The 24,471-nt window shown below is 46.2% G+C and overlaps 1 protein-coding gene across 1 annotated transcript in view; it reads right to left on the bottom strand.

The window, feature by feature from the left end:
* The window catches only part of LOC309552734 (aldo-keto reductase family 1 member C1-like), a gene marked incomplete at its 3' end in the record, with an annotated part of 95,233 nt that extends 71,346 nt beyond the window's left edge, over positions 1-23,887 (bottom strand). Inside the window, exon 1 of the mRNA XM_082253655.1 lies at positions 23,664-23,887. Within this exon, the coding sequence (XP_082109781.1) occupies positions 23,664-23,750 (87 nt within the window). The 5' untranslated portion in view covers positions 23,751-23,887. The remainder of the gene's footprint in view (positions 1-23,663) is intronic.
* Positions 23,888-24,471: the final 584 nt, after the last annotated feature.

Raw genomic sequence — 24,471 nt, forward strand, 5'->3', positions numbered from 1 at the left:
ATATTATATGGCTTTGGTAAATCTAAAGGAAAAAGTCTTCAGAAAATCTTATAGTGTGTATGGCCCATAACTGTGTCAAATCTTACTAGAGGATACTTGATCTGGGTCACATTACAAGTTGCAATCCAGTCCTCAGCTTACCTGATCTCATTCACCTTACGCACCCACTCCTCTCGACCAGGAATTTTTGTTCACTTCCAATAGATTTTGAGTAACCTCTTGGCTGCGCTCCTCCGATACCGACTAATTGGCACAGGAGAGACATGCAGGAGAAAATGGATCAGGGAGAAAGGGATGTTAAGGCCCAGGATAGTTTTAATCTGACTCTTGATGTCTGACCAAAAGGGTATTATCATAGGGCACTCTCACCACATGTGCAAGAGCGTACAACATCCACCGCAGCCCCTCGAGCATAGCTCAGAGGTCAAAGGATATATCCTGGTCCAGCCTGACAGGATCCTTTAGTTTGTCTCCTGTATTTTAGAGGCGATAGAACTCAAGTAGGTGAGCTGGTACAGGTGGGTCAGCTGGGCAGTGGTAAACTCTGACCACAGGTCCCTTTCCCAGACCCAGATATATGTGGGCTTAGCGGCAGAGACAGACAAACCCAACAGTTGGTAAAGTTCAGAGACCATATGTGGTATAGGCTCATCCATTGGAAAAGGCTTTCAAATGGTGTAGGAGAAGTAATATAGAATGGCCGTGAACGTTTTCTTCCATTCAAGATCTCAAAGGGTAACAGCCTACCACTCCTCATAAGCTTACCGTAACTGGGGTTACTATTGGTTACCTAGGGCCCAAAGAATGCCATCTGCTCCCCTGGAGGGAACCAAAGGAAACCCCCAGTGGCACCAGTGGGGACACAGAAGGTGCCCACACCTAGACGACATGTTAGATAATTGGGTGAAGAAGCTTTTAGGTAAGGGCACAGGTAACATCTGCAGGTAGAAGAGAATCCTTGGGTGGATATTCATTTTTATGAGATTTACCCTCCCAGCCAAGCGAAAGCAGTTTTAGTCCAGTGTAAGAGATCCTGTCTAACTGCAGCCAGCAATGTGGGGTAATTGTCAGAGTATATAATGTTAAAGCGGTCTGTAAGCTGGATGCCTAGATATCGCAGGGAGGATTTGGCCCATGCAAAGGGGAATGCAGCCCTAAGGCTGTTTGCCAGAGCAGGGGACAGTTGAATGGGCAGAATTTCCGATTTTGTAATAATTTTGAGGTTTATGAATGAAAAAGTGTGCTGTTACCAAAGGTGTATAAATGAAATAGTGTAAAAAAGTCTGGTGCGCTACGGCAATAAAATGAACAATGTCAATGATGCATACAAAATAGTGTACAAACAATTTAAAACAATTTGAAACAAATGAAAATGTGAGTGATTAAAGTCTCTGGTTACTCTTGCAAATCAATATAATGTGTTTTCCGTGAACAACTCCACCAGAAAAAAGCTAAATAGATGAATGTGCAAATGAAGTCCAGTGTTCATGTAAATTCCAAAAATAATCACTGGTGGCCGTGAGAAAACCAGGTGCTGCTGCAAATCAACGAACGTGACGTGAAAATCCCAATGTTTTGTCAGGGTGAATGATATGTGGCATAAGTTACTTCAATCGGTTTGCCAGAATTTTTTGCTAAGATTTTAACACCCGTGTTTAGTAAGGATATGGGACAGTAACTTTGGGGGGCGGTGGGGTCTTTACCTTCTTTCGGGATCACTGAGATATGAGCCAACAGTGCTTCCGGGGGAATTATGCTACCTTTCACTAAAGAATTAAAGTACTTACACATTGGGGTCTAACAGTAGGGGGATGAACGTATTATAATATGCCTTGGTGAACCCGACAGGTCCAGGGCTTTTCTCATTGGGTAGGGACTTCACGGTAGATTCTATCTCAGCAGCGGTGATTGGGGATTCCAGCTCAGAATGTTGCTCGTCCTTCGGGGGGGGGGGGGGGGGAAGCCATTTGTGGATACCAGTCAACCTAGTAACCTGGGCATCGGGGGATAAAGCCGTGCCCAAGTTATATAGTTCTGTATAATAATCGCGTTCCGCGTGGCAATTTTAGACAACTGAGAAAGTATCTTCTTGAGGAGGAGTGAAGCTTATGCAAACACATTTGGGCACATTTCTTTCGCAAGTATACGGCCGCATTTATTTCCATGCTCATAGTATCTATGAGACATGTAGCGTAATTGTTTGCATGTTTGGCGGTCTAGCAAGTGTAGTAACAGCTCTCCAAGTTCAGTCAGCCTTGTCAAAGCCTCTGGGTCTCTGCTATGTTTATGAGTAAGTTCCGTTTGTGAAGGGCAGAAAGTACCCTTTAAAAGTCCACTTGGTGTGCCTTCTTAAGCTTAGTACCAAGGGAGATCAGTTCTCCTCTTACCACTGCCTTAAGGCCTTCCCATACTATCCCCTCGCTAAGGTCTTCCATAGTGTTTTTTGTGAAGTAATGGAGCAGAACCTCAGAGACTTTTGAGACCACCACAGAATCATCCAAGAGGTATTTACTCGCCATGACCAGGTCCTATGGGTACCAGGGGGCAAGACGAGAGTAACCATAATCGGTGCATGATCTGAGATAGTAATGTTCTTGATCGACGAATGCTGCAGAAGCTCAAGAGTGGGGTGGTCTACACAGAGAAGGTCATTGTGGGTATATATGTTGTGCACTTTAGAGTGGTAGCTGATGTCTCTTTCTGTGGGATGAAGTACCCTCCAGGTGTCCATCAGAAGATGTGTCAGCAAAGGGATGAAGTACCCTACAGGTGTCCATCAGAAGATGTGTCTGCAGGGTTTTGCAGAAGTGTTTAAGAAATGCGTATGAGTGGGTGGGTTGCCCTTTGCGATGTGTCAAGTAAAGGGTCAGGACTGATGTTGAAGTCACCCCCAAGAATCTGAGAACCCTCTTTAAAAACTCAGCCAGGCGCACCAAAACTGTATCAATAAAAGTTGAGTTGGTTAGCACTGGGAGCATAAATAGTAGCAAATATAAACTTTTTCCTGCAATAGTTTCCTTCAGGAAAATGAAACGGGCCGGAGGGTCCACCTGACTCCCTGTGGGTTGACAAGAACATGAGTTGTGAATCGCTATAGCCCCTAGATTTGCAGACCGGGGACGTACTTAGATACCACTGACTATACAGGTGGGTGGGCAGCTTAGGTATTGGATGAGACTCCTACAAAAAGATCACCTGTGTCCCTAATTTCTTCATTTCCCACCATAGCTTGCTACGTTTGTACGGGGGAACAGAGACCACGAATATTGTATGATGTTACCTTAAGAGTTGCCATAGTAGATCAGGAGGGTGGGTTAACCACCAGAAGAGCAGACAAGCCTGGTGTGGGCGATGGCGCAGGTGGATAATCCTGGGAGAAAAAGGAGCAGAAAGAGAAGGAAAAAAAAGAGAAAAAGAATAAACATGAAAAATCTTTACATACAATGTAAGCAGCATAATTTGTCAGGAGTAGCCTGACCAGCATTTGAAATATCTGTAGACTAGGCTGAGGGTGCCACCCTGCCAGGGAGGGCCCCCTGAGCCTCAGCCCGTGGTCCCATAAGGGAACTATACCCATATAGGTATGGCCTATGTGGGAAACGTGAGCAAACATAGAAAGAGATGGGAGGAGGCTTACCCCGTGCACACGCGCATCCTAGAATTTACCAAGTGCTTTTGAGAGGGGGTACTCTGGGGTACCATAAGGATCCCAACCAGGTCCTAAACAAATGTTCTAAGCCCTATTTGGTAAGGATTCAAACAGTGCCATCTCAGTATTCAGTCAAGCACAAATCCTGTGTTGCTATGCTCTGCCCCACGTGGTGGCAGGGTCAGTTCTGGTGGTTCTCTGTGTGCACGGATCAGAACAGGATCTCGAGTCAAAGTGTCATCTTCAAGGGTTGAGATCTCCTCTTGGCAGATAGGATCAAGAGAACAAAAAGAAAGGAGGATGATGGAACAGCCTAGACAGGCCCGTCAGTCTCTTGGAGTGGAGGGGCTGGTAGAATAACCAGAAGCAGGATGTTGGCAACCTCTTTTGTGGCTTTTGCGTTTAGCTGATCCCCTCAAATCCAGGAAATCGACCGGTTCTAGTCCAAGACTAGACAAGAAGTGCGGAAGGTCATCCTTAGTACGCAGCCTGACTTTTTTGCCATCTTTTGTCACCTGCAAATAAAAGGGGAAACCCTAGCGATATGTAAGGTCTGCCTCCTGGATGGCAGCCAGCAAAGGCCGAAGTGCCCTGCAATGCATGAGGGTATGCCTCAGTATATCTTGATAGAAAAAAAGGCGGGCTCCTTTGAAGTCAAAGTGTGGTTTCGTACACATTTTCTGCATGATGCGATCCTTGAGAGTGTACTTGTGCAGTTTGCATATGACATCTCAGGGATTGTAACATCCTGTGAAGGAGGTCTAAGAGCCCTATAAGCTCAATCTATCTTGATAGGGACAGTGTCAGGGAGCTCCAGGATTTCTCCAAATATGCCCACAAGGGTGGGGATGGTATCTCTTGGGGCCTTAGCTTCTGGTAGGCTGCGGATGCAGAGGTTACCCCACCGACTACAGTTTTCAAAGTCATTTAACTGGCTCAACAAAGTTTCTATTTTCTGGTCCTGTGCCACACATCTGGTCTGAAGCCTGGATATAGTGGGGAGTGCCTCATCAAATCTTTTCTCCAATTTCTCCAGTCGGGTCCCCAAGTGTGTGGTGTAAGCTTTAAGCTGTGCTATGTCCTCTTTAAACGCCTTTTCCACTCTAGCAATAAACTTGTCTAGGTCTCCCCGAGTAGGGAGAGACCAAATACGTTGCTTAATGTCCCCATCTTCCATGAAGTCTGCAATATCAGAGCTTCTGTCCTGTGAAGCCGTAGAGCCAGGAGAGGCTGGAGGGACAGAATCACTCACTGACCTCGGGGAGGGAATCGGGGGCAATGTAATCTGAGCGAGCTGGGCCGCGTGTTGTTGTGAGGCCTTAGCAGCCGGCGCTATCTTGGATGTCCCAGTCCCCCGTTTATGGGTCCCAGGGAAGAACGTTTCCAGCTGTCCCTGCCGAGAATGATTGGTCCTCGGTGCGAATTTCCGCCGTCTCTGGGAAATTTTAAGGGCCGTCCGGAAGCAGAATCCCCATGTGCTCGGGTGTATGCAGTGGACGACGTGAAGCTGAGGTGAAGCACGTCCTCACTCCTCCATAGGAAGGACACAACCCCCGCCTGGTGCCTTTTAACCCTTCCCTTTCAGCCCTTCAAAGTCAGAATGGCAACATACGGCACGTGAAGATAAGGACCCTCCTAGGTCACATTGCTGTCATTCCTCTTCAAGCTCCAGATGCCACAGATCGCCTTCCAGGGATAGGAATCACCTAGAAGAATCTAAAACTGCATCTTGGCATGACCCTCACCGCCACTCCAGCCACTCTGAGAGGAAAGCTTGCTGGGGATGTGTGTCTCAGATCCCTGAAGACAAACTCTGCGAGCCATTCTATGCCCGGGCTACGAGTGAGAGAGGTTGGGGACCAGCAAGTGGAGTCACTGGTTAGAGGGGTGGTCCAGGAATCCCTTAGAAATTTGCACTCCTGTTGCTGATCTCAAGCGGATTTATATATCATCAGGTATGGCCTGAAAACCAGCCCTGGCTCTTGCAGCCCTGTCCAAAGCAATGGAGGCCTGGATGGATAATGTGGATGTAACCCTGAGAAGCATCTCCGAAGAAGTGGCCAGGAACTTAGCAGTGCTCGAGCTGAGGCTGGCGTGCACTTTTCTGGAGGAGTCTTCTCTTGACATTATCTGCCTTGTGGCATGGGTCATGCTCTCTCCCGTCACTGCTAAGCGCGCCTTGTGACTGCGCCCTTGGTTAGCTGATCCTGCCTCTAAACAGGTGTGGTGTAGGTTTCTGTTTGAGGGTTCGTCTCTTTGGCAGCAAGCTGGATAGTGCCATCACCCGTGCCACAGGTGGTAAGTCGGGGTTCTTATCCTAGGATCATCGCCTGTTAGGCCAGAAGAGAGCTCAGTCCAGGCAGGGTTTGGATCGTGCGAGGGACGCACGCCTCTCTAGACCCGACCATGAGTTCAGGAAGACTTTGACGAGAAACCAGTCATCAGATCAGAGGTTTTCTAAGAAAGTGTCTTCCAGTGGACTGGAAGTCACTAAGTCCTTTTGATATTGGGCCTGCCCAGGCTGATCAAGTAGGGCTTGCACACTCCCTGATCAGCACGCCTGGGCAACCTTGATTAAGGATTACTGGACCATCAAAACGGTCTCCTCGGGTCAAGCTTGTGCATTCTGTGGCCCACTTAGGCTCAGGTTTGTTCCCACAACCTTACCACACTTCAAAGGATAAAAACAGGTTCTTCTGTCCTACGTGGATTCATTGGTGGCTCAGGGTGCTGCCGTGCCAGTTCCAGCCGGCGAAAGATTTTAAGGTCTGTAATTACCTCTCTTCTTGGTTCTAAAGAATGGCTCCTGGAGACCGGTCATAGATCTTACTTACTTGCATTCCTTCATCAAGAAAGAGAGATTCAAGTTGGAGACGCTGGAGACACTGTTTACAATCTTTTCAGCCAGGCGACTGACTTGTGTCCAAGGATCTGAAGGACGCTTACTTCCATGACCGGATAGCAGTCGATTTCCAGAAGTTTCTTCGCTTTGCAGATGTCCAGATCCACCTTCAGTTTACCTGTCTCCCGCTCGGGCTTACAACATCGCCTCGTGCTTTTCAAAACTCCTATTAGCTGTTGTGGCCCTGATCAGGACCAGAGGTATTCCTCTCCACCATTATTTAGATGATGTGCTGTTGCTGTCTCAGGACCAGGAGCAGCTATTAGTGCACAGAACCCAAGTCATTTCTACTCTTATTGAGTTTGGCTGGCTATTGAACATGGAGAAAAAAGGTCATCTAGAGCCTACACAGTCTCTGATATTCCTTGGGGTGCAATTCGAAAGGCTCAGGAGCACCATCTCCTTGCCTCTGGAGAAAATCCTGGTCATTCGGGACAGAATACGTCCGTCCATGTCATCCTCTTATCTCTGGGCCTCACAGTGTCTGAGGATCATTGGCACCATGGTTGCCACAACAACCATAGTGAAATGGGCACAGTGGAAAATGCAACCTTTCCAGAAGGGCTTCCACCAGCAATGGAGTCCAGGGAGACAGGCTCATCCCATCAGGGTAACTTTGTCAATGTGGGAGAGCCTCCCTTAGTGGCTACAGCTGAAGAACCTCCTCAACTGTCACTCCACTGTTCCTGTTTCCTGGATTACAATCACAACAGATGCCAGCAACATGGACTGGGGCGTTCATTGCCTAACAGAAGTAGCCCAGGGCAGATGGAGTTTTCGGTCTCGCAGAATAGTCTTGAATGTTCTGTAACTTCGGGCAGCATTCTGTGCTCTTCAAACATTCCAAAACTTAACAGTGGGAGCCTCTGTTCTTCTGAGATTAGACAATACAGCAGCAGTCTCATACATAAAGCGGCAGGGAGGAACTCAGTCTCTTTGTTGAAGGAAGTAGAGCCAATCATGACCTGGGCTCAGAAGAACTTGTCCAACCGACAGCTGTTTATCTTCGTGGGGTCCAGAAAGTTCAGGCGGACTTTTTCTCAAGAGTACACCTGGACAACTAGTGGGGTCTCCACAACAAAGTTTTCCGGTGGGTCCTATCTCTGGGAGTCATCCCGGAAGTAGACCTGTTCACTTCACCGTGCAACTTTAAGCTGGAGAAGTACTATGCGAGGTGTAGTTGTCTCCAGGTCTTCGAAGTAGATTCCTTTATGGACCAGTGGAGATTTTGCAAGGCGTATGCCTTTCCCTCTGTTCCTGTCATCCTCTGGTTCTTGTTTAGACTCAGGGTAGAAGAGGGGGAGATTCTGGCAATAATTCCATTCTGGCCAAACAGGCCATGATTTCCCCTGTTGATGCAGCTCAGCTTTCGGGACCCAGTTTCTCTGCCCTCCAGACCAGATCTCCTGTCTCAAGGAGTGGCTCTACATCCTTGCCTGGCCCATCTGCACTTAGTGGCTTGGTTTTTGAGAGGGGGAGGCTGGAACCCCCTGGCTGTCCAAGCAAAGCTATCTCCACACTATTGATGCCAGAATAGCTGGTACCAACAAGGTCCATGAAAGGATTTGGTTAAAATTTATAAGATACATATCCAACATGGTGGACTCTTGTAATGATCCGAGAATTCAGGTTATCCTGGGTTTTCTACAGTCTGGCCTGGATCTGTCCTGGTCATTCAGCTCCCTTTGGGTTCAAGCTCCCTTCAGGTTCAGCCATTTCTGCCTTCACCGGAATATCTTGGGCTAGGCATTCTCTTATCTGTCAGTTCTTGACAGGGGCTTCTAGCCTTAGGCCTCAAAGAAAACCAAGCTTCCCTAAATGGGACCTTCCACTTGTCCTGGATTTTCTTTCAGAAATTGGACTGAAGCACACAGATCGGCTCTCCATCAAAGACCTTTCCCTCCTAACTGCCTTCCTGGTGGCCATCACTTTGGCTAAAAGGGACTCTAAAATTAGCGCTTTGGGTTGCAAGGAGCCGCTTCTAACTTTCTTCCCTGACCGTGTGGTGCTGATTCCCATGCTGGGTTCAAACCCCAAGGTATCCTCTGTTTTCCAAGAGAACCAGGAGATCATCCTGCCAACATTCAGGTCCTCTAAAAGCCCTAGCTCTCATCCTCTAGATGTGGGAGAAATTCTGAAGCTGTATCTGGAAGCCAAAGCTATTTTTTGTCAGTCGGACCATCTGTTTGTTCTTTTTCATGGAAAGAACAAGGGTTTGCGTGCCTCTGCCTGATCCATCGCGGCTTGGATCGTTCAGACCATTCGGTAGGCCTATAAAGCCAAGGACTTGGCACCTCTGGAGGCGGTGACTGCTCATTCAACCAGAATAGCTTCTACATCGTGCAGTCTCTTGGCACATCGCCGTAGTAACCTGCAGAGCAGCCTTGTGGTCTTCAATTAATACTTTTATGGCCCATTACTGTGTTGAACCGGCCTCTTTATCTTCCGTTACCTTTGCAAATACTGTCTGTTAGGGGGGAAATTAAACTTTCTTTTGACCATCAGTTGCCCACCCGGGCACGTATAGCTAGTTATTCCCCATATGTATGCTGCCACGGAGTCTGTCAGGAAAACTGAAAATTTCCTATCAAATACTTACTGTATTTTTCCTTTCCTGATGGACTCCATGGCAGCAGGAGTTCTCTCCCATCTGCTGGAGTAAGCCAATCATGGAACAGGGCCTCTGGCCCAGAGCAAAGATTTATGGGAGTGGGGTCCTGTGTGTTTGCTGCCATGGAGTCCATCAGGAAAGGAAAATTATGGTAAGTATTTGATAGGAAATTTTCCATTTTTTTCTTCCATTGTTTTCAGCCCCCTCTCCCAGCTCCTATGCCTACAGCAGATGTGGAAAAATTGTAAAAGGCTACCTCCTGTGATTGTAATGAATTCACGGTGTGGAACAACCTTTTCGCTGCCAGAGCACTTTTTGCAGGTTTAAAAACAAATTTTAGCCCTAAAGATAATGTAAAATCCCCAAACATTATATATTTTCTAAATGCAAACACCCTAGAGAATAAATCAGTGGTAGCTCCAATATTTTATGTCACACAATATTGCCGCAAAAGGTCTAGGAAACGCAACATTTCAAAAAGAAAACCTCAAGTAAATTTTAGGGCAAACAAACACAATAAATTACCCAAATTTTTAGTAAAATATAAAAGACGAGGTTGCGCCGAGTAAAAAGATACTTAACATGCCAAACCTGAAATTTATGTGCGCCCCTGCAATGGTGACAAACTTCAGTACCCTATATTTTTTATAGGCGATGCTTCAAAAGCTCCCTATAGGTATCAGTTTAGTGCTATGGAAGAGGTATTGTGCTAGAATTATTGCTCTCACTCCAACGTGTGCGAGGATATGTAACATGTGGATTGCAATTGACATTTTGACACATAGCTGCCCCCGACGCATGCAATTACATTCGTATGTGCGTATGTGTGGAGGTGGGGAGATTGCCTGAGGAAGAAGCATGCATGTTTTGAATGCACGCACCTCCTACTCCACCTTCTAATCTACCCGGAAGTGAAGTTAGTGGCTCTAAGGGACACCGCGTACCCAGAAGTGCTGGGAGCCACCAGCACAGCCGACACAATTCCCTGGATCCCTGCTGCTCATCCTGAACCCATTACATGCCTGTTTTATCATCCCCATCCTGTGAGTTTGCATTTGTCTATTGTTATTAAACACATCTTTTATACTGCACTTAGATGGCGCTGCTCTCCTTTCTCATTTGTTGGAGGTGGGGGGCCCTCACAATTTTTCTGGTGGGGGATTTTGTGTACTTGGGTGTAACTTTCTTTTTTTTTTTTTTTGCAAAAAAAAAATTAGATATGCAGGGTCTAAAAGACCCCAAATGTCCCCTCTGGACTCAACTGAATGTATTGCAATGCACTGAAATACATCCCTTTCCAGCTGAGCTACCCGGGGACACTGACCCGGAAGTGAAATCACGGATGTCGCTTTCCAGGTCACAGCAAGAAGGAGAAAAGTGTGCACGTGTGTCTGCTCTTTTCCTTCTAAAAAAGTAGAGCGGTATACATGCTAGTGAATTTATAACTCCCCAATACAAATCCTGTCTCTATTTTTCAGACTATCCTGGAGAAGCTTAAGGACTTCGCAGAAGGTTCTAGGATCATGGGGGGGGGGGGGGCTTTAATCTATAATCAAACCAATTCTTAGATGACTCTCACTCCTTACACCTCTTATTCAGCTCTTAAACACATAAAGAAAAGCCTAAATGCCCTACACCTTGTGGACCTGTTGTGAGTCTTACACCCCAAGAAAAAGGATTTTTCTTTCTACCCCTTTCCTAATGACTCTTACATGAGAATAGACACATTCCTGATTTATTAATCATTACATTCTAGAGACCAGTGAGTCTCTATAGGCTCTATCAAAATCCCTGATCACACCCCGATCTCATTTGAAATACACCTGGTGTCTGATTGATAGGACCTGGCACTGGAGACTGAATGACTCCCTTCTGCAAAACCAATTTGTTTGTGAAGAAATTTCCAGGGAGTGGTGTTCCTTTTTCTCCACGAACGACACTCCAGACTGTGATCCCATGATTGTATGAGAAGAATTAAATATTAAGGCCATTTTGATCAAACTGGGGACTCAGCTTAAGAAGGGAAAGGGCTGAACAAATATCTGCCCTCCTAAGAAATATTTGAAAACTTGTGGTGGCTCATAAGGAAATCATATGTGTTAAGGGGGGATGGGTGCGCTGATAGTGTGTTGAAGCTGCTCCCGGTATTCAGTGCTTGATGAATATAAATAAAATTTTGTGGTATGGGGTGCGCTAAACAACAATAAATGTGAATATAATTAACATATATCAATCTGTGAATTTTGCAAATCAATAGGTGCATTAACATAAAAGTTCATAAATGTCCATAAATGATTGATGCAGGTGAGTAGAATATTGTATTCTATCCAAATAATACGTGTATCCACCACAGAGTGAAATTTGTCCTTACCAAACGGAAATAAATAAGGTGCAATTATATATTCATGTGCTGAAAAATCCAATCTCCTTGTGAACAAACACCACGTGCAAATCACCTAGAATTAGCCTCTTACCAGATGGTAATAGGTATACACTTTTTCAGTGAACCCACAGCCTCGCTTCCTCTTTATAATCCTGAAGTTGGATGCAGCAGCCACACTGACATTCCTCCTCCACTAGATGGCACCAGTACCGCTTGTATCAGCAAGAAACACTGCTTGCTCCTTCTTTACAAACTCACAGATCCACCGTGTAATAAAGGAAAGGGAGGACTGATAGTGTATTACCCTTGAGATTTATTCAAAACAATACAGTGTTGCACTTACAATTAGATGTCTTGTATTCAGCATAAAATAATGGCATACGAATTCCTGCAGAGGCTTGCGACCGGCTGCAGCACGGACCTGTTACATGTGACCGGTTTCTTCCAATAGGACTTCTACTGAGATATACAAACAGGAACCGCCGCTATTAGCGTGCGTTCCACCGAGACCAGGAAGCCCGACCGGAAGTGACGTTACGTGGCTCCACGCCGGAAATACGTCAACGCGTTTCACCCTCGTAGTGGGCGTTATCAAAAAGACCTACCTACCGATGTAATAGCCAATATCTTCCAATGCATTTACAAGTTGATGACCAAGAGTCTCAGCTAGTCGAGTATATTCATACTTATGTCCATGGGTCAGGGTTGTCCTGCCACCCTTCTTCTACACTTACTGACTTGGATGCTCCACTGACAAAAGTGTAACAATTGCTGTATAAAATATAATCAGCGCTACCTCTCAAATGTTTTACCCTTGCCTATTCACATGAAACATAACCTGTGTCAGTGTTTATTTAACTGTGATTAGTTGCTGCTGTACACTCCTAGTGATTCCACTACACCAAATAATACATAAACAAACTCATATAGTGCAGAGCAACTAAATATACCACTTTATGTGCTCTTGATAAAAGTCCATTTACATAATATTAAATCCAATAAAAAGTGTCAAACAAAGTCCATAATTTAATGTGATCCATCGCAGTGTTCTTCAATCACCATTCAGCTTATGACACATGAAAGTGCACACCACCACGGGCTGAAAAACCTGCTCACCTCAAAGAGGAGTTCAATCGGCTCTTTGCAAAAATCACTCCGGCACTATCCTGCTACGATTTCCTTCCTCCCCTCCAGGAATCCAGCTCTGTTAGCACCTCTCTATGCTCAGCGAACTTCATGTAATCAAAAAGACAAGACTACATGGTGCTCTCTATTTCAACAATTTTATTAAATTACCCCCATAAAAACACACTTGCAAGATATAAATGTAGCACTACTCCCTTGGGAGCTGCTGGTGACCGGTTCCCCTAGGTTACCCATAGCAACCATACAATAGTTCAGCGACTTCAAAGTGCCTGGCTTAGTCAAGAAACAGTCTAGGAGTTATGGTTTTTGTGGTTTGATTGAGAACTTGGATAGGAGAAGGGAATGAGTGGGATACTCCAATATGAATAAACTATGCACAATTTGCTGGGACGTCTAGAAGTAACTGAGTGCGGCAAGTCTGCTGCTTCACCTTGTCACTAGCGATGAAGTAGTAATTAATGAACTGCTACAGCTACAGCTGTACTGTACTGCAGAACACTCTTCAAGGCCCTTCCTGGCACCCCCTTTGTTCCTATTCTTCAGGGCTTTCTACATGGCACCCCCTTTACTGTAATACACTCCGTGTGAGCTAGCTCCTGGATCCCCTGAATTCACTGGAGTGGTCCCCCTTCCTGGGCCAGACCCTTTGGCAGCTCCCTCAGTACTCACGGACACTGTTTTTCCCAAGAGACTATGCCAGCAGCTCCACCATCAGTTACACCGGATCCTCTGCAGCTCAGCTCCACACCTGGTTCACTAGACCAACCGCCTAAGACCACCTTCCTCACACTCTGCAGGAGGAGAGACAGCCGTCCACCTCCTCCTGGGACTCTGCTGCCCGCCAAAGACACCCTGTCACATGCCCCCTCCGTTTTTATGAGAAATCCCAGGATGCATTGCAAGAATGCCCTCCCACTGGGACTCCCATAAAAGCTAATGTGTCACTGGCTGGGTTTCCTCCACTGTCCAACAAGCTCCCTCATTGGATACAGTGTGGACACTCCCTCAGACCCAGTGAATCACACCTGGAAACATGTGACAGACAACCTAATAGATCAGGCTCTCCTGATAAGCAGAAGGAGCAGAGATGCATTTACCTAGCACCTACCTAACTAGGAGGGTGCTACTGTATAATTAAAAGTGCTTAAGTATCTAGCACGTCTGCTTGCTCATCACTTCACACAAATTGCGGTGGCTGCGTGACATCAAGGGTTCACCTCCTCCCTCACAAATGCATACTGGTAAGCTCCCAGGACCAGATGGCTTCTCTCTTCCATGCTACAAATGTTTGATACTGCTTTGTTTTCTCAACTTTTAAAAGCATAGAACGCGGTGGGGGGGTCTGAGACTTTGTTCCCACCTGACACGCTTAGAGTGCACATTACAGTGATTGCGAAAGAGGGCAAAGACCCATTACTATGCCAGAATTATGGGTCTCAATTTTAAACATGAATCCCAAACTATTTATCAAGATCCTTGCCTCAAGATTGTTGGTCTATATCAGGGCCAGATTTAGCATGTCTGATGTGGGAGTGTAGTAAAAATTGTCAGGCGGGCAGAGGACGGGAGGTCAGCAGGGTAGTGTACAGTGTGATCCACTGTCAGCAGGGCAGTGTACAGGGAGCCAGCAGGGGAAAGCATAAGAGGACAGCGGGGCAGTGGGTGTGGCACAACTGAAGTCTGGAGAGGCACACCACCCCAGCACCCCCTAGATCCAGCCATGGTCTATACCCCTGACATTATTCACTTGGACTAAGTGCGATTTGTGCCCACTAGGGAAGCAAGGAATAATGCAACCAAGGCCCTAGCTATCATCCATGTGGCCCATTCCAAGGGGATCCCTCTCTCAATCCTATGCACGGAAGCAGATGCAGAGAAAGCGTTTGACAGGGGGAGTTGGGCTTTTCTGGATGGGACCCTATGGCACTTGGGCATGGGACAAAGGGTGATGCATTGGATTACCATGATTTACATTTACCCTTCCACCGAAGTGAAAGTAAATGGCGATCTCTCCGTTCCCTATATCTATCACAAATGGGACTCAAAAAGGTTGCTGTATGTCAGGCTGTTAATATTTATATTGAGGCTGGAGCCCCTCCTCCACCAAACCAGGGACAACCCAACTATAAACGGTCCTTCCATAGGGACTGCCTTCCCTTTGAAAGTCGTTGCATATACAGATGACCTGCTGTTTTTTTATTACGAACCCAGGAATTTTGCTTCCGCACCTCCTGGCAGTTTTGGATGAATATGGATCTCTCCAACTTTTGCATACATTTTTGAAATTCTGAATTGCTAAACATCTCATTATCTACATCTACTATGGTCAGAACATCTCAGAACTAACTTCCAATTCAAATAGATGTTGTCACACATCAGATACCTGGGCGCCATCCTTCCCAGAAATCTAGGGGAGACTTTTGGGCTTAACTTTCCCCCACTTCTCCCAGTAATAAAACACTATCTGGATGCCTGGCACAGAGGCAATTTCTCCTGGTTTGGTAGATGTAATATTATTAAAATGAACACACTAGGTTTTTATTACTAAAACTGGAGAGTACAAAGTCTGCTGAAGCTCTGCATAGAAACCAATCAGCTTCCAGGTTTTTTTTTTTTTGTCAAAGCTTATGTAGCACTGTCCCCATAGGGCCTGCTGTAAGAGGACTTCTCAGGCCTCCTCTGATTACCAGCACACTGTCACTTGAGGGAACAGTTCACACATCCCTCCTTACTCCCGATGGCTCGTCACACAATACACACTCCAGGGGTATTGGCTTTTACTTGGAGCTTGGATGGGAAAGGAAATAGTGGGATACTCCAACTAACTATTCACAATGGACAAGGACAACTCTTGCCTGGCCTCATCAGGTTGCTTGTGGAAGCAGCTGCACTGCTTAATTCATATTGCCACATGTATGGAAAGGTTTAGGTCTCCTTGCTCTTTTCTCTCCAGCAATAGACTTGGTGAATCTACATTATCTTTGAGACACTCACTAGCATCCCCTTTACTGACACCCGCCCACTGACTCTTCTAGCTGCAGGGGTGGCCCCCCTCAGGTCAGGCCCCTTAACACAGATCTGTACTCACTGTACTGCAGAATCAGATCCTCCAGTGTCTCCCCTTTCAGTCAGCTTCACTGGACTTCTGGGTTCAGTTCCTCACTAGCACTCTCCAGGCCCTCAGGTCGACCACCCAAGGCGGCATGACATCTCTACAGAGGAGGAGGCAGCCGCCCCTCCTTCCAGAACTCAGTTATCCAGCCGAAAGACAACGAGCACATTTGCTCCTAGCTTTTAACAGTATCCCAGCATGCACTGAGGCACTTTTCCTCTGCCAAATCACCAGGGCTGTATCAAACGACTGTGCACTAATTCGTCAGGTTTCCTCCCACTGTCCAATATGCCTCCCTATTGGACCAGTGTGAAACACTCTTCAGACAGAACGAGTAGCACCTGAGCACAATGAGTAGACCTCGCTAACAGATCCTGCTCTCTGGTAAGCAGAGAACAATATAGATTTACCTGCAGTCCTTCTGATAAGCAGACAGGACTCAAAATTATACTTTCTCTCTAGCACCTACCTAGGAGGGCGCTACACTTAATTAAACAAGCTGAAGTTTTGAAGCTAATTGGCCAACATGCACAGCTGCACCAGATTTTGCACTCTCCAGCTCTAACAGCATTCTTTCAATAGCGGCCATTTTCAGTGTGATATTGGCGTGGAGAGAGATAGAACAGGGCTCTGTTCAGTGCTACTAGAGAGTTAGGGTGCTAGTGTGCCATTGTGATTCTGTTGTCGTTGTAGAGTATCACTTTAGTGTGACTCTAGTGATAGTGTAATGTAACCATTAATTTTTACTGTAGTGTGAATCTAGTGATAGTTCCATCTGTGTGAGTGTAGTGACCATTCATTTTTACATTAGTATCAGTTAATTTTGTCAGGGCAAGTTTACTGCAGTATAGCTCAGTGCATTACTGTACATTTAACGCAGTGTATTTCTGTGTGCTACTGCATGTTGAACGTAGTATTTCTCAGTGCATTACTGCACATTTATCGCAGTATATTTCAGTGTGTTACTGCACTTTTAACGCAGTATATTTCAGTGCAGGTTTACTGCAGTATATTGCAGTGCATCAGTGGAGGGTGTCTGTGTAGAGAGTACTCAGGTTAAAGTGCAAAAAATACCAACTTCTATTGATTAAAGTGCATCCATGTACACATTTTCACATCTTTATTACATTTTGTTAATAAGCTCCCCCCCCCCCTCCAATCATGTCTGGGAGGCTAACAAGGAAAGGCAGACCATGGCACTGTGAGGGGGCCAGCAGCGTATGTGTTCACAGGCAAAGATAGACGTGGTCAGTCCTCAGGCAGGACATAAATTTCCTCTGTTTAGCGATGTTGCCCATGCTATCCAGCCACAGCATGCAGAGGAGGTGGTGGACTGGCTTACCAAACCATGATGTTGGTTCTGAGGTTGAGAAAGGTAGGAAGAACACTGGTACACAAATTTGCAGTCATGTTCCCCCAGCCACAGTGTATTGCCAAGTTGTCTCCAGTGATAATGAGGATGGAGGAGATGATGATGAGGTCACTGTTGTGACTTGGGTGCCGGATAGAGCAGAGGAGGACAGCGAGGGTGAGGCACAACCCCAATGAGGCAGCCATCATGGAAGAGTAGAGAGCAGCCACCCTATTCCATCACATTTGCATGAAGCTGTTGACATGAAGCCGTTATCTCCCGGCCCACTTCCCACAGATCAGCTGTCTGGGCCTTTTTTAGCATATGTGCAGCCAATCGTACTGTTGCAATTTGCAAACTTTGTCTCAAGCACATCAAGCTTGGGAAAAACACCAGCCATTTGGGTACCACATGCTTGACAAGACATTTAACCTCCTACCACTGTTGGCAAGAGCACCTGAAAGCCACACAAGGGACACAATTCTGTTCCTCCTCCATACTCACCTCAGACTACCCCCTCTATACCTCATGAACTCTCAGCAGCCTCCACTGACAGGGATGATGGTATAGCACAGGGTGTCCCAGGTCCTTGCAGCACATCTGCCAGTAGCACACCACCAGCTATAGACTATACTTGGCAAATTTCTCTGGTGGATTCTGCACCCTTCTGTAAATTTGCAGAATGTGCTGTACCACAATGGCACTGATTGGCAATGTTGTGGCATCATTGGCCAAGGCAGTCAGCCGCTAAGTCCATGTTACTGCTGACATATGGTCCAGCAAGCATGGTCAGGGGTGATATATTTCTTTCACAGAGCACTGGGTAACTCTGCATGCAACTTGGAAGAATGCAGGACAGGACTCAGTGCTGCAGCTTTTGTGGCGCCACGTCTCCATACAGCTAGTAGTGAAAATTTGAGATTTGTCAGCTCCATTCCCTCCTCCATCTCAATGCCCTCCTCTGCTGAATTGTCCTATAAACCATTACATAGCCCCTAAGCGTTCATGGGGCTATTCAATAAATAGGAGAAAATGTGCCATGCAGTGCTTCAACTGGTGTGTCTAGGGGGACAGGATCCACACCGGAGCCTGGCACATGTCCTTAATTTGGTGCTGCAGCATTTATTAAATAGGTACCCAGGGTTGGAATATCTGTTAAAGCAGGCTAAAGCAGGTGTGAAAAGTCTGTAGCCATTTCAGGCGGTCATACACAGCCTGTGCTCGGTTTGCTGAAATTAAGTGGGAATTCCACCTGTCCATAAACCAACTGATTTGTGACATGCCCACCAGGTGGAACTCAACTTTGGCATTGCTGCAGTGGCTGCACATGCAGCAAAGAGCCGTCAATGATTACCTGTGTGAGCATGGCACAACGACACGCTGAGGCCGGCTCAGATTTTTTTTCCCACGCCAATGGCTGCTGATAAAGGATGCATGCACTGTACTATCACCATTTGAGGAGGCGTAAAGGATGGTGAGCCGTGACAATGCATTCATCAGTGACACAATCCCTGTTGTATTTCTGCTGGAGCAGATTCTGTGTGGCATTATGGACAGGGCACTCAAGGCCCGATTTATGCAGACACCATTCTTGCCATGCCACAGAACACACAAAAGGAGAGGGAGGATGAGGAGGAGGATTCTGGCAGTTTTGGAGGCATTGAAGCAGAGGAAGACATACGTCAACCTTAAGAAATGTTTTTTCCTCCCCAGAACCCTTGGGAGTAGTAAGTGGCTGGGAGGAAGCAGTTCCAGATACTTTAATCCTCGGTGACCCCGAGGAGTCTGCTTTTTATGCCCCTGAAAACTTGCGATGCATGCACTGCCACATGCTTCAAAGCTATGTGATCCTGCTGTATAGGATTGGTTCAGTGGTAAATTGGCACAAGAAGAGGTCTCAGTGTGGGCTAGTCCTGGGGACCCGGGGGGGAGAAAGGGAAAAAAACGGGGGTAGGGGGGCCCCAAGTTCAGGGGGTGACTGTCCACTGTAGCAGCTGCCAGCGGAAGAGACAGAAGTGATATCTGGGGGGAGACAAGAGGGAAGAAGCGCAGCGCCTTCTAAGTGCAGCAAGACATTTATTGAAGAAGTACAGCAGTTTCACACTCACATTTTTCAGGTGAAAGAGAGGCAGTTTCAGCAAGATGTGTATGTCATCTGGGGCATCATTGGAGCGAGTCCTGGTGGTGGAGGCAGTGGGTCCCGATGAGAGCGGCAGGGGGGTTCCTCCGTATGCGCAGGGGCGGCCTCGGTGGTGTCACACGGGCTCCCCGTCAGCTGGTGGAACGCTGGCACTCGTGGGTCCTGGGATCCTGACGTCACTCAATTTACAATTTACACTACATTTCAGTTTATTTTCTTGTCCTCCTTCCCTGTACATTCAGCCACATTACTTTTTGCCCACACACTCCCCCTAGTGGCTAAACACAGATCCTCCACCTTTTGCAGACATCGACGCCCTGCCTTTTGCCTTCCCCGAGCCACCGTCTGCATTACTGCATAAATGCCCTTTCCCAATATGGTGCATTCATGGCTGAAGGAGTGCATGCTCCGCAAACGTGTCGCCGTAGCATCCCGCATCACCGCCAGGAGTGACGTCAGGATCCCAGGACCCACGAGTGCCAGCGTTCCACCAACTGATGGGGAGCCTGTGGACACCACTGAGGCTGCCCTTGCGCATATGGAGGAACCCCCCTGCCGCTCTCATCGGGACCCACTGCCTCCACCAGTGGCGGCTGGTGCACAAAATTTTGGGGGGGGCGCAAACAGAAAAACGAGTGACCTGCATGCCCCCAATCAATGCAGAGTGCCACAGCATGCCCCCAATCAATGCAGAGCGCCACAGCATGCCCCCAATCAATGCAGAGCGCCACAGCATGCCCCCAATCAATGCAGAGCGCCACAGCATGCCCCCAATCAATGCAGAGCGCCACAGCATGCCCCCAATCAATGCAGAGCGCCACAGCATGCCCCCAATCAATGCAGAGCACCACAACATGCCCCCCAATCAATGCAGAGATCAGTGTGCATGCTCCCTTCAATGCAGTGTGGGTTCCCCTGAGACCAATGCACTTACCTGGCGGCGGCTCCTCTTCAGTCCCGGCGGCGGCGGCTTCTTCTTCAATCCCGGCGGCGGCTTCTTCTTCAGTTCCCGCCGGTGGCTTCTCCCCTCCTCGAGACTCCGTCCTCTTCTGCGGCGGTGGGAAGGTGACCGGGCGGTGATGGTGAGTGACTGATGCGTGCACCGGCACCGCGCCCAACGAGGTCAGCAGGGATGTCCTGAATCATGATTGGTCCAGGCTAGAGTCTGGACCAATCATGATCCAGGACATCACAAAAGGGGGAGTGTCGGAGTGCAGTGCTCTGCGCCCAGGTGACCCCCCAGAAGGCAGCCAATCGGCGCCTCTGCCGGGTGGAAAACCCCACCCCCTCCATAGCCACCAATGAGTCCGGCGCCCCTAGTGGGCTAAAAATGTACTTTTTTTTTTTTTTCTTTTTTTTTTGGGGGGGGGGGTGCGCCCCTGCGCCCCCTATCGGCCGGCCGCCACTGGCCTCCACCACCAGGACTCGCTCCAGTGATGCACCAGATGACATACACATCTTGCTGAAACTGCCTCTTTCACCTGAAAAATGTGAGTGTCATACTGCTGTCTTCAATAAATGTCTTAGAAGGCGCTGTGCTTCTTCCCTCTTGCTGTATAGAATTGCATTCTCTGTGATTACTTCACAAGCCATGCCCCCTAATAGTTAGAATCACGCCCCTAGGGACACGCGTAACCCCTTGATCCCCAGTAATGTTAACCTCTTCCCTGCCAGTGTCATTTTTACAGTAACAGTGCATATTTTTAGCACCGATTACTGTAGTAATGTCACTGGTACCCCAAAAATGTCAGTCAGGGGTCCGATCTGTCCGCCGCAATTTCGCCATTACTAGTAAAAAAAAAAAAAAACAACAACAATAAAAATGACATAAATCTTTCCCGTAGTTAGTAAAATGCAATAACACGCTTATTGCGATTTCTTTTACCAAAAATATGTAGCAGAAAACAAAATTGGCCTAAAATGTTAAATTTTGATTTTTACATTTTTTTTAGAGAATTTAATATAAAAAAAAATGTGAAAAATATTGTTATTTATTTCAAAATTGTTGCTCTTTTTTTGCTTATAGCACAAAAAAAAAAACAAAAAAAAAACACAGGTGATCAAATACTACCAAAAGAAAGCTCTGTTTGTGGGGGAAAAAAAAAAAAAAAAAAGGACGTCAATTTTGTTTAGGTACAGCATTGAATGACCGCACAATTGTCAGTTAAAGTCACGCAGTGCCAATTCGCAAAATAGGGCCAGGTCTTTGAGCAATCCTCCAGTCTGAAAGTGGTTTAAGAGGAATTTATCTAACACTTTTCCTGACTCTGGTAGGTTACTGTGTTGTGAAAAATGTAATTTTGAGGCTTCTGTGGATCAAGAGGTGGTGGTGGAGGGGGTGGAGGAGGGGGCCACCTAAGTGATGCATTTCACAATTTGTTTAGTCCTCGTCATCCAGGGCTTTAAGCTTCAACATCCCATTGGCAGCATCTGCATCATATGATGGACAACTATCTAGGGGCGAAAACAGAGATGGAGAGCTTTCCAGTTGATGATCCACTGGGTTACTGGGTCAAGAGAATAGACCCCTGGCCAGAACTTGCCCAGTATGCAATTGAGCTGCTGGGCTGCCCTGCATCCAGCGTGCTTTCCAAATGGACATTCAGTGTTGCCGGAGGTTTTGTCACTGATAATAGAGCGCGTCTGTCCACAGACTCCGTGGACCGGCTGACATTTATTAAAATGAATCAGTCCTAGATTACCAGGAGCTATGAAGCCCCTGATTAAGTATTTTTTGGGATGTGGAATCTCTGCAAGACTTCTAGGCTGCCTAGCGTTGTGGGTGTGGTTTTCCTCTGGAAGACATTTTTTGGTGTAGGTTTCATGGGAACAATTAACACCCAAATAACAATTTTTCCACACCTGTTTGACAGGTGCATATCATTTCATTTTTTCACAGCCAATGGCCAATTCTTGCTTTCATCATGAGTACCTCTGTAGGGTTACGGTATGAAGGCACCTCTGACACCCAAAGACCAATTTTTACGCACCTGTTACATTTAGCCAAAGTGGGACACTAGAATTTATCCAGAAAGTTTCTAATCTTGTTCCCAGTGCACTACATTGTGGCCTCATCATACAGAATGGTTTTGCTTTAAGCATCAGTAAATCACTGCTCATTTAAAAATGAAATTTTTTAAAACTTTTTCTCATTGATACATGTCTCCCAGGGTTGTACCCGAACCCCCATAACCATTGTATGCCCAATTACTTGCATACAAGCCTTCAAAATGGGCACTTTTGATTTTTACAGTTCGGGTCCCTTAGATTTCAATGGGGGTTCGTTATTCGGTTCCAAACTTTCGCTATGTTTGAAAGCTCTGGTGCGAACTGAACAGGGGTAGTTCGCCCATCCCTATCGGACATATATTCTACCGAACTCACCCATGGTAGATTTCAAACTGCCTTATATTGCCAAATGGTACTTCGGCATCTCTTTCTCCAACAAACAGATAAATCTGATAAACCCATGCTGTTACCCGTGGCCAGAACATATGTGAACAGAGCCTTTTAGTAGTACTATTAAAAAACAAGAAAGCCACACACTAATAATGATACTAGACTTTAGGTTTACAATAAACAATTTGCAAGCAGGCAGGCGTTTTATTGCAAAAGAGACAGTTATACAAATTGTTTTCACACAACTTTCCCCCAGGATTCACACTTTTGTTCAACTGAATTGAAATAAACAATGTTTGAATTTTGGATGAAATTTGTGTGAAAACATTTATACATAGAGCACTGCAATAAAACTTTCTCATCTGCCTGTTCATAATCTTTTTTAGAATGTACATCATCCCGACCTGGCCAATCAAGATGACCAACGATTCTGAACTCAGGCAGAAGGCCAAGCAAAAAAGTAATTTTAGATAAACTTTAAGGGCTGGTATAGATTTGCAGTCGGGGGCAGACAAATAGGCAAATGAGATGCAGATTTACTGTCCCCTCTAAGCTGCAAATGGAGCTTGAGAAGGTTGTACACGTATCACCGTGGCAAAATGATACCCCCTGTCACGTTCTGCATTCAGGTACTGGCGACAAACTTGACTCATTCAATTCAAACTTGATTCATTCAATTTTAGAATCCACTGTGGATTGGATTGCTTTTCAGAGAGCAACACAGGTGTGAACTAAATTTTAACTACTTTTACAGGAGCTCTGTGGTGCTACTAACTCATAATAGAACCCCCACGCACCACATTCTATCAGAAACATAAAATATAATTTTATGCTAGTGTTTGAAAACAAGCAAGACAGTCATTCATAGAGCTGACCATGAATTCAGAACACTTTTGGTAATCATATAGTAACAAACAAACGTATAAAGCTGTACATATGAAAAATATACACCCAGGAATAGCATACCCACCTCTCGGGGTGCATAGGTGCCATATCCAAAGACTGGCATTTTGTGGCCATCATTCAGGACTACGCAGGAATCGGGGGTCAGTTGCATAGTTTTGGCTTCAGGCAGATCCTTACACCTGTCACCTGTAGTGATTTTGACTTGCTGTAAGACGACACTGCATTTTTGCTTTTATTTTCTCTGTGACGGAGTAGGCTGATTAAAGTACAGCCTCCCTGCTGCTAGGCGCTTAGAGAACACCCATTTGCATTTGGTGTTCTGCCACTATGACACACCTGAGCTAGTTATAGAGCAACTGCAAAGGTTCACTAGGCAGCAACTGAAGTACTGAGATTCAAAGCTGTTGACTCATCATTAAAGTAAATGTAAAACCTCACACAAGCTACAACACTGACATTTCATTGTTAAAGTAATTTTAAATCTGCAGCTTTAAATAAAATTTAAAGGCAGAAGGAGAAGAGAAAGAGGGTGCTTTTGTGGGAGTTCTCATCCAGTATCCAGCAGAGGTGTAGGTAAAGCAGAATGGCACTTGCAGCAGCACTTGGGAGAAGAGAAGCAGCTCTGGTGGGGATGAAAAAAAAAAAAAGAAACAAGGTGGTTCAAAGTGCAGCATTCTACAGTTTTTTTTTTTTTTTTAGTAACAATGGTTAAAAACACTTGCAGGATCCAAAATATATTATATACATATCAATAAATGAACAGCAATTATAAAATAATATGAACCATAATAAACCGATATACGTACAGGTTTTTGTGCTGTACTCAGTAGGGCCACATTTAAAGGGCTGCAATGGTTTTTACCAGATGAAGG

Source organism: Pelophylax lessonae (genome assembly GCF_965119305.1).
Source record: "Pelophylax lessonae genome assembly, chromosome: 4".
In the NCBI taxonomy this organism is placed as follows: Eukaryota; Metazoa; Chordata; class Amphibia; order Anura; family Ranidae; genus Pelophylax; species Pelophylax lessonae.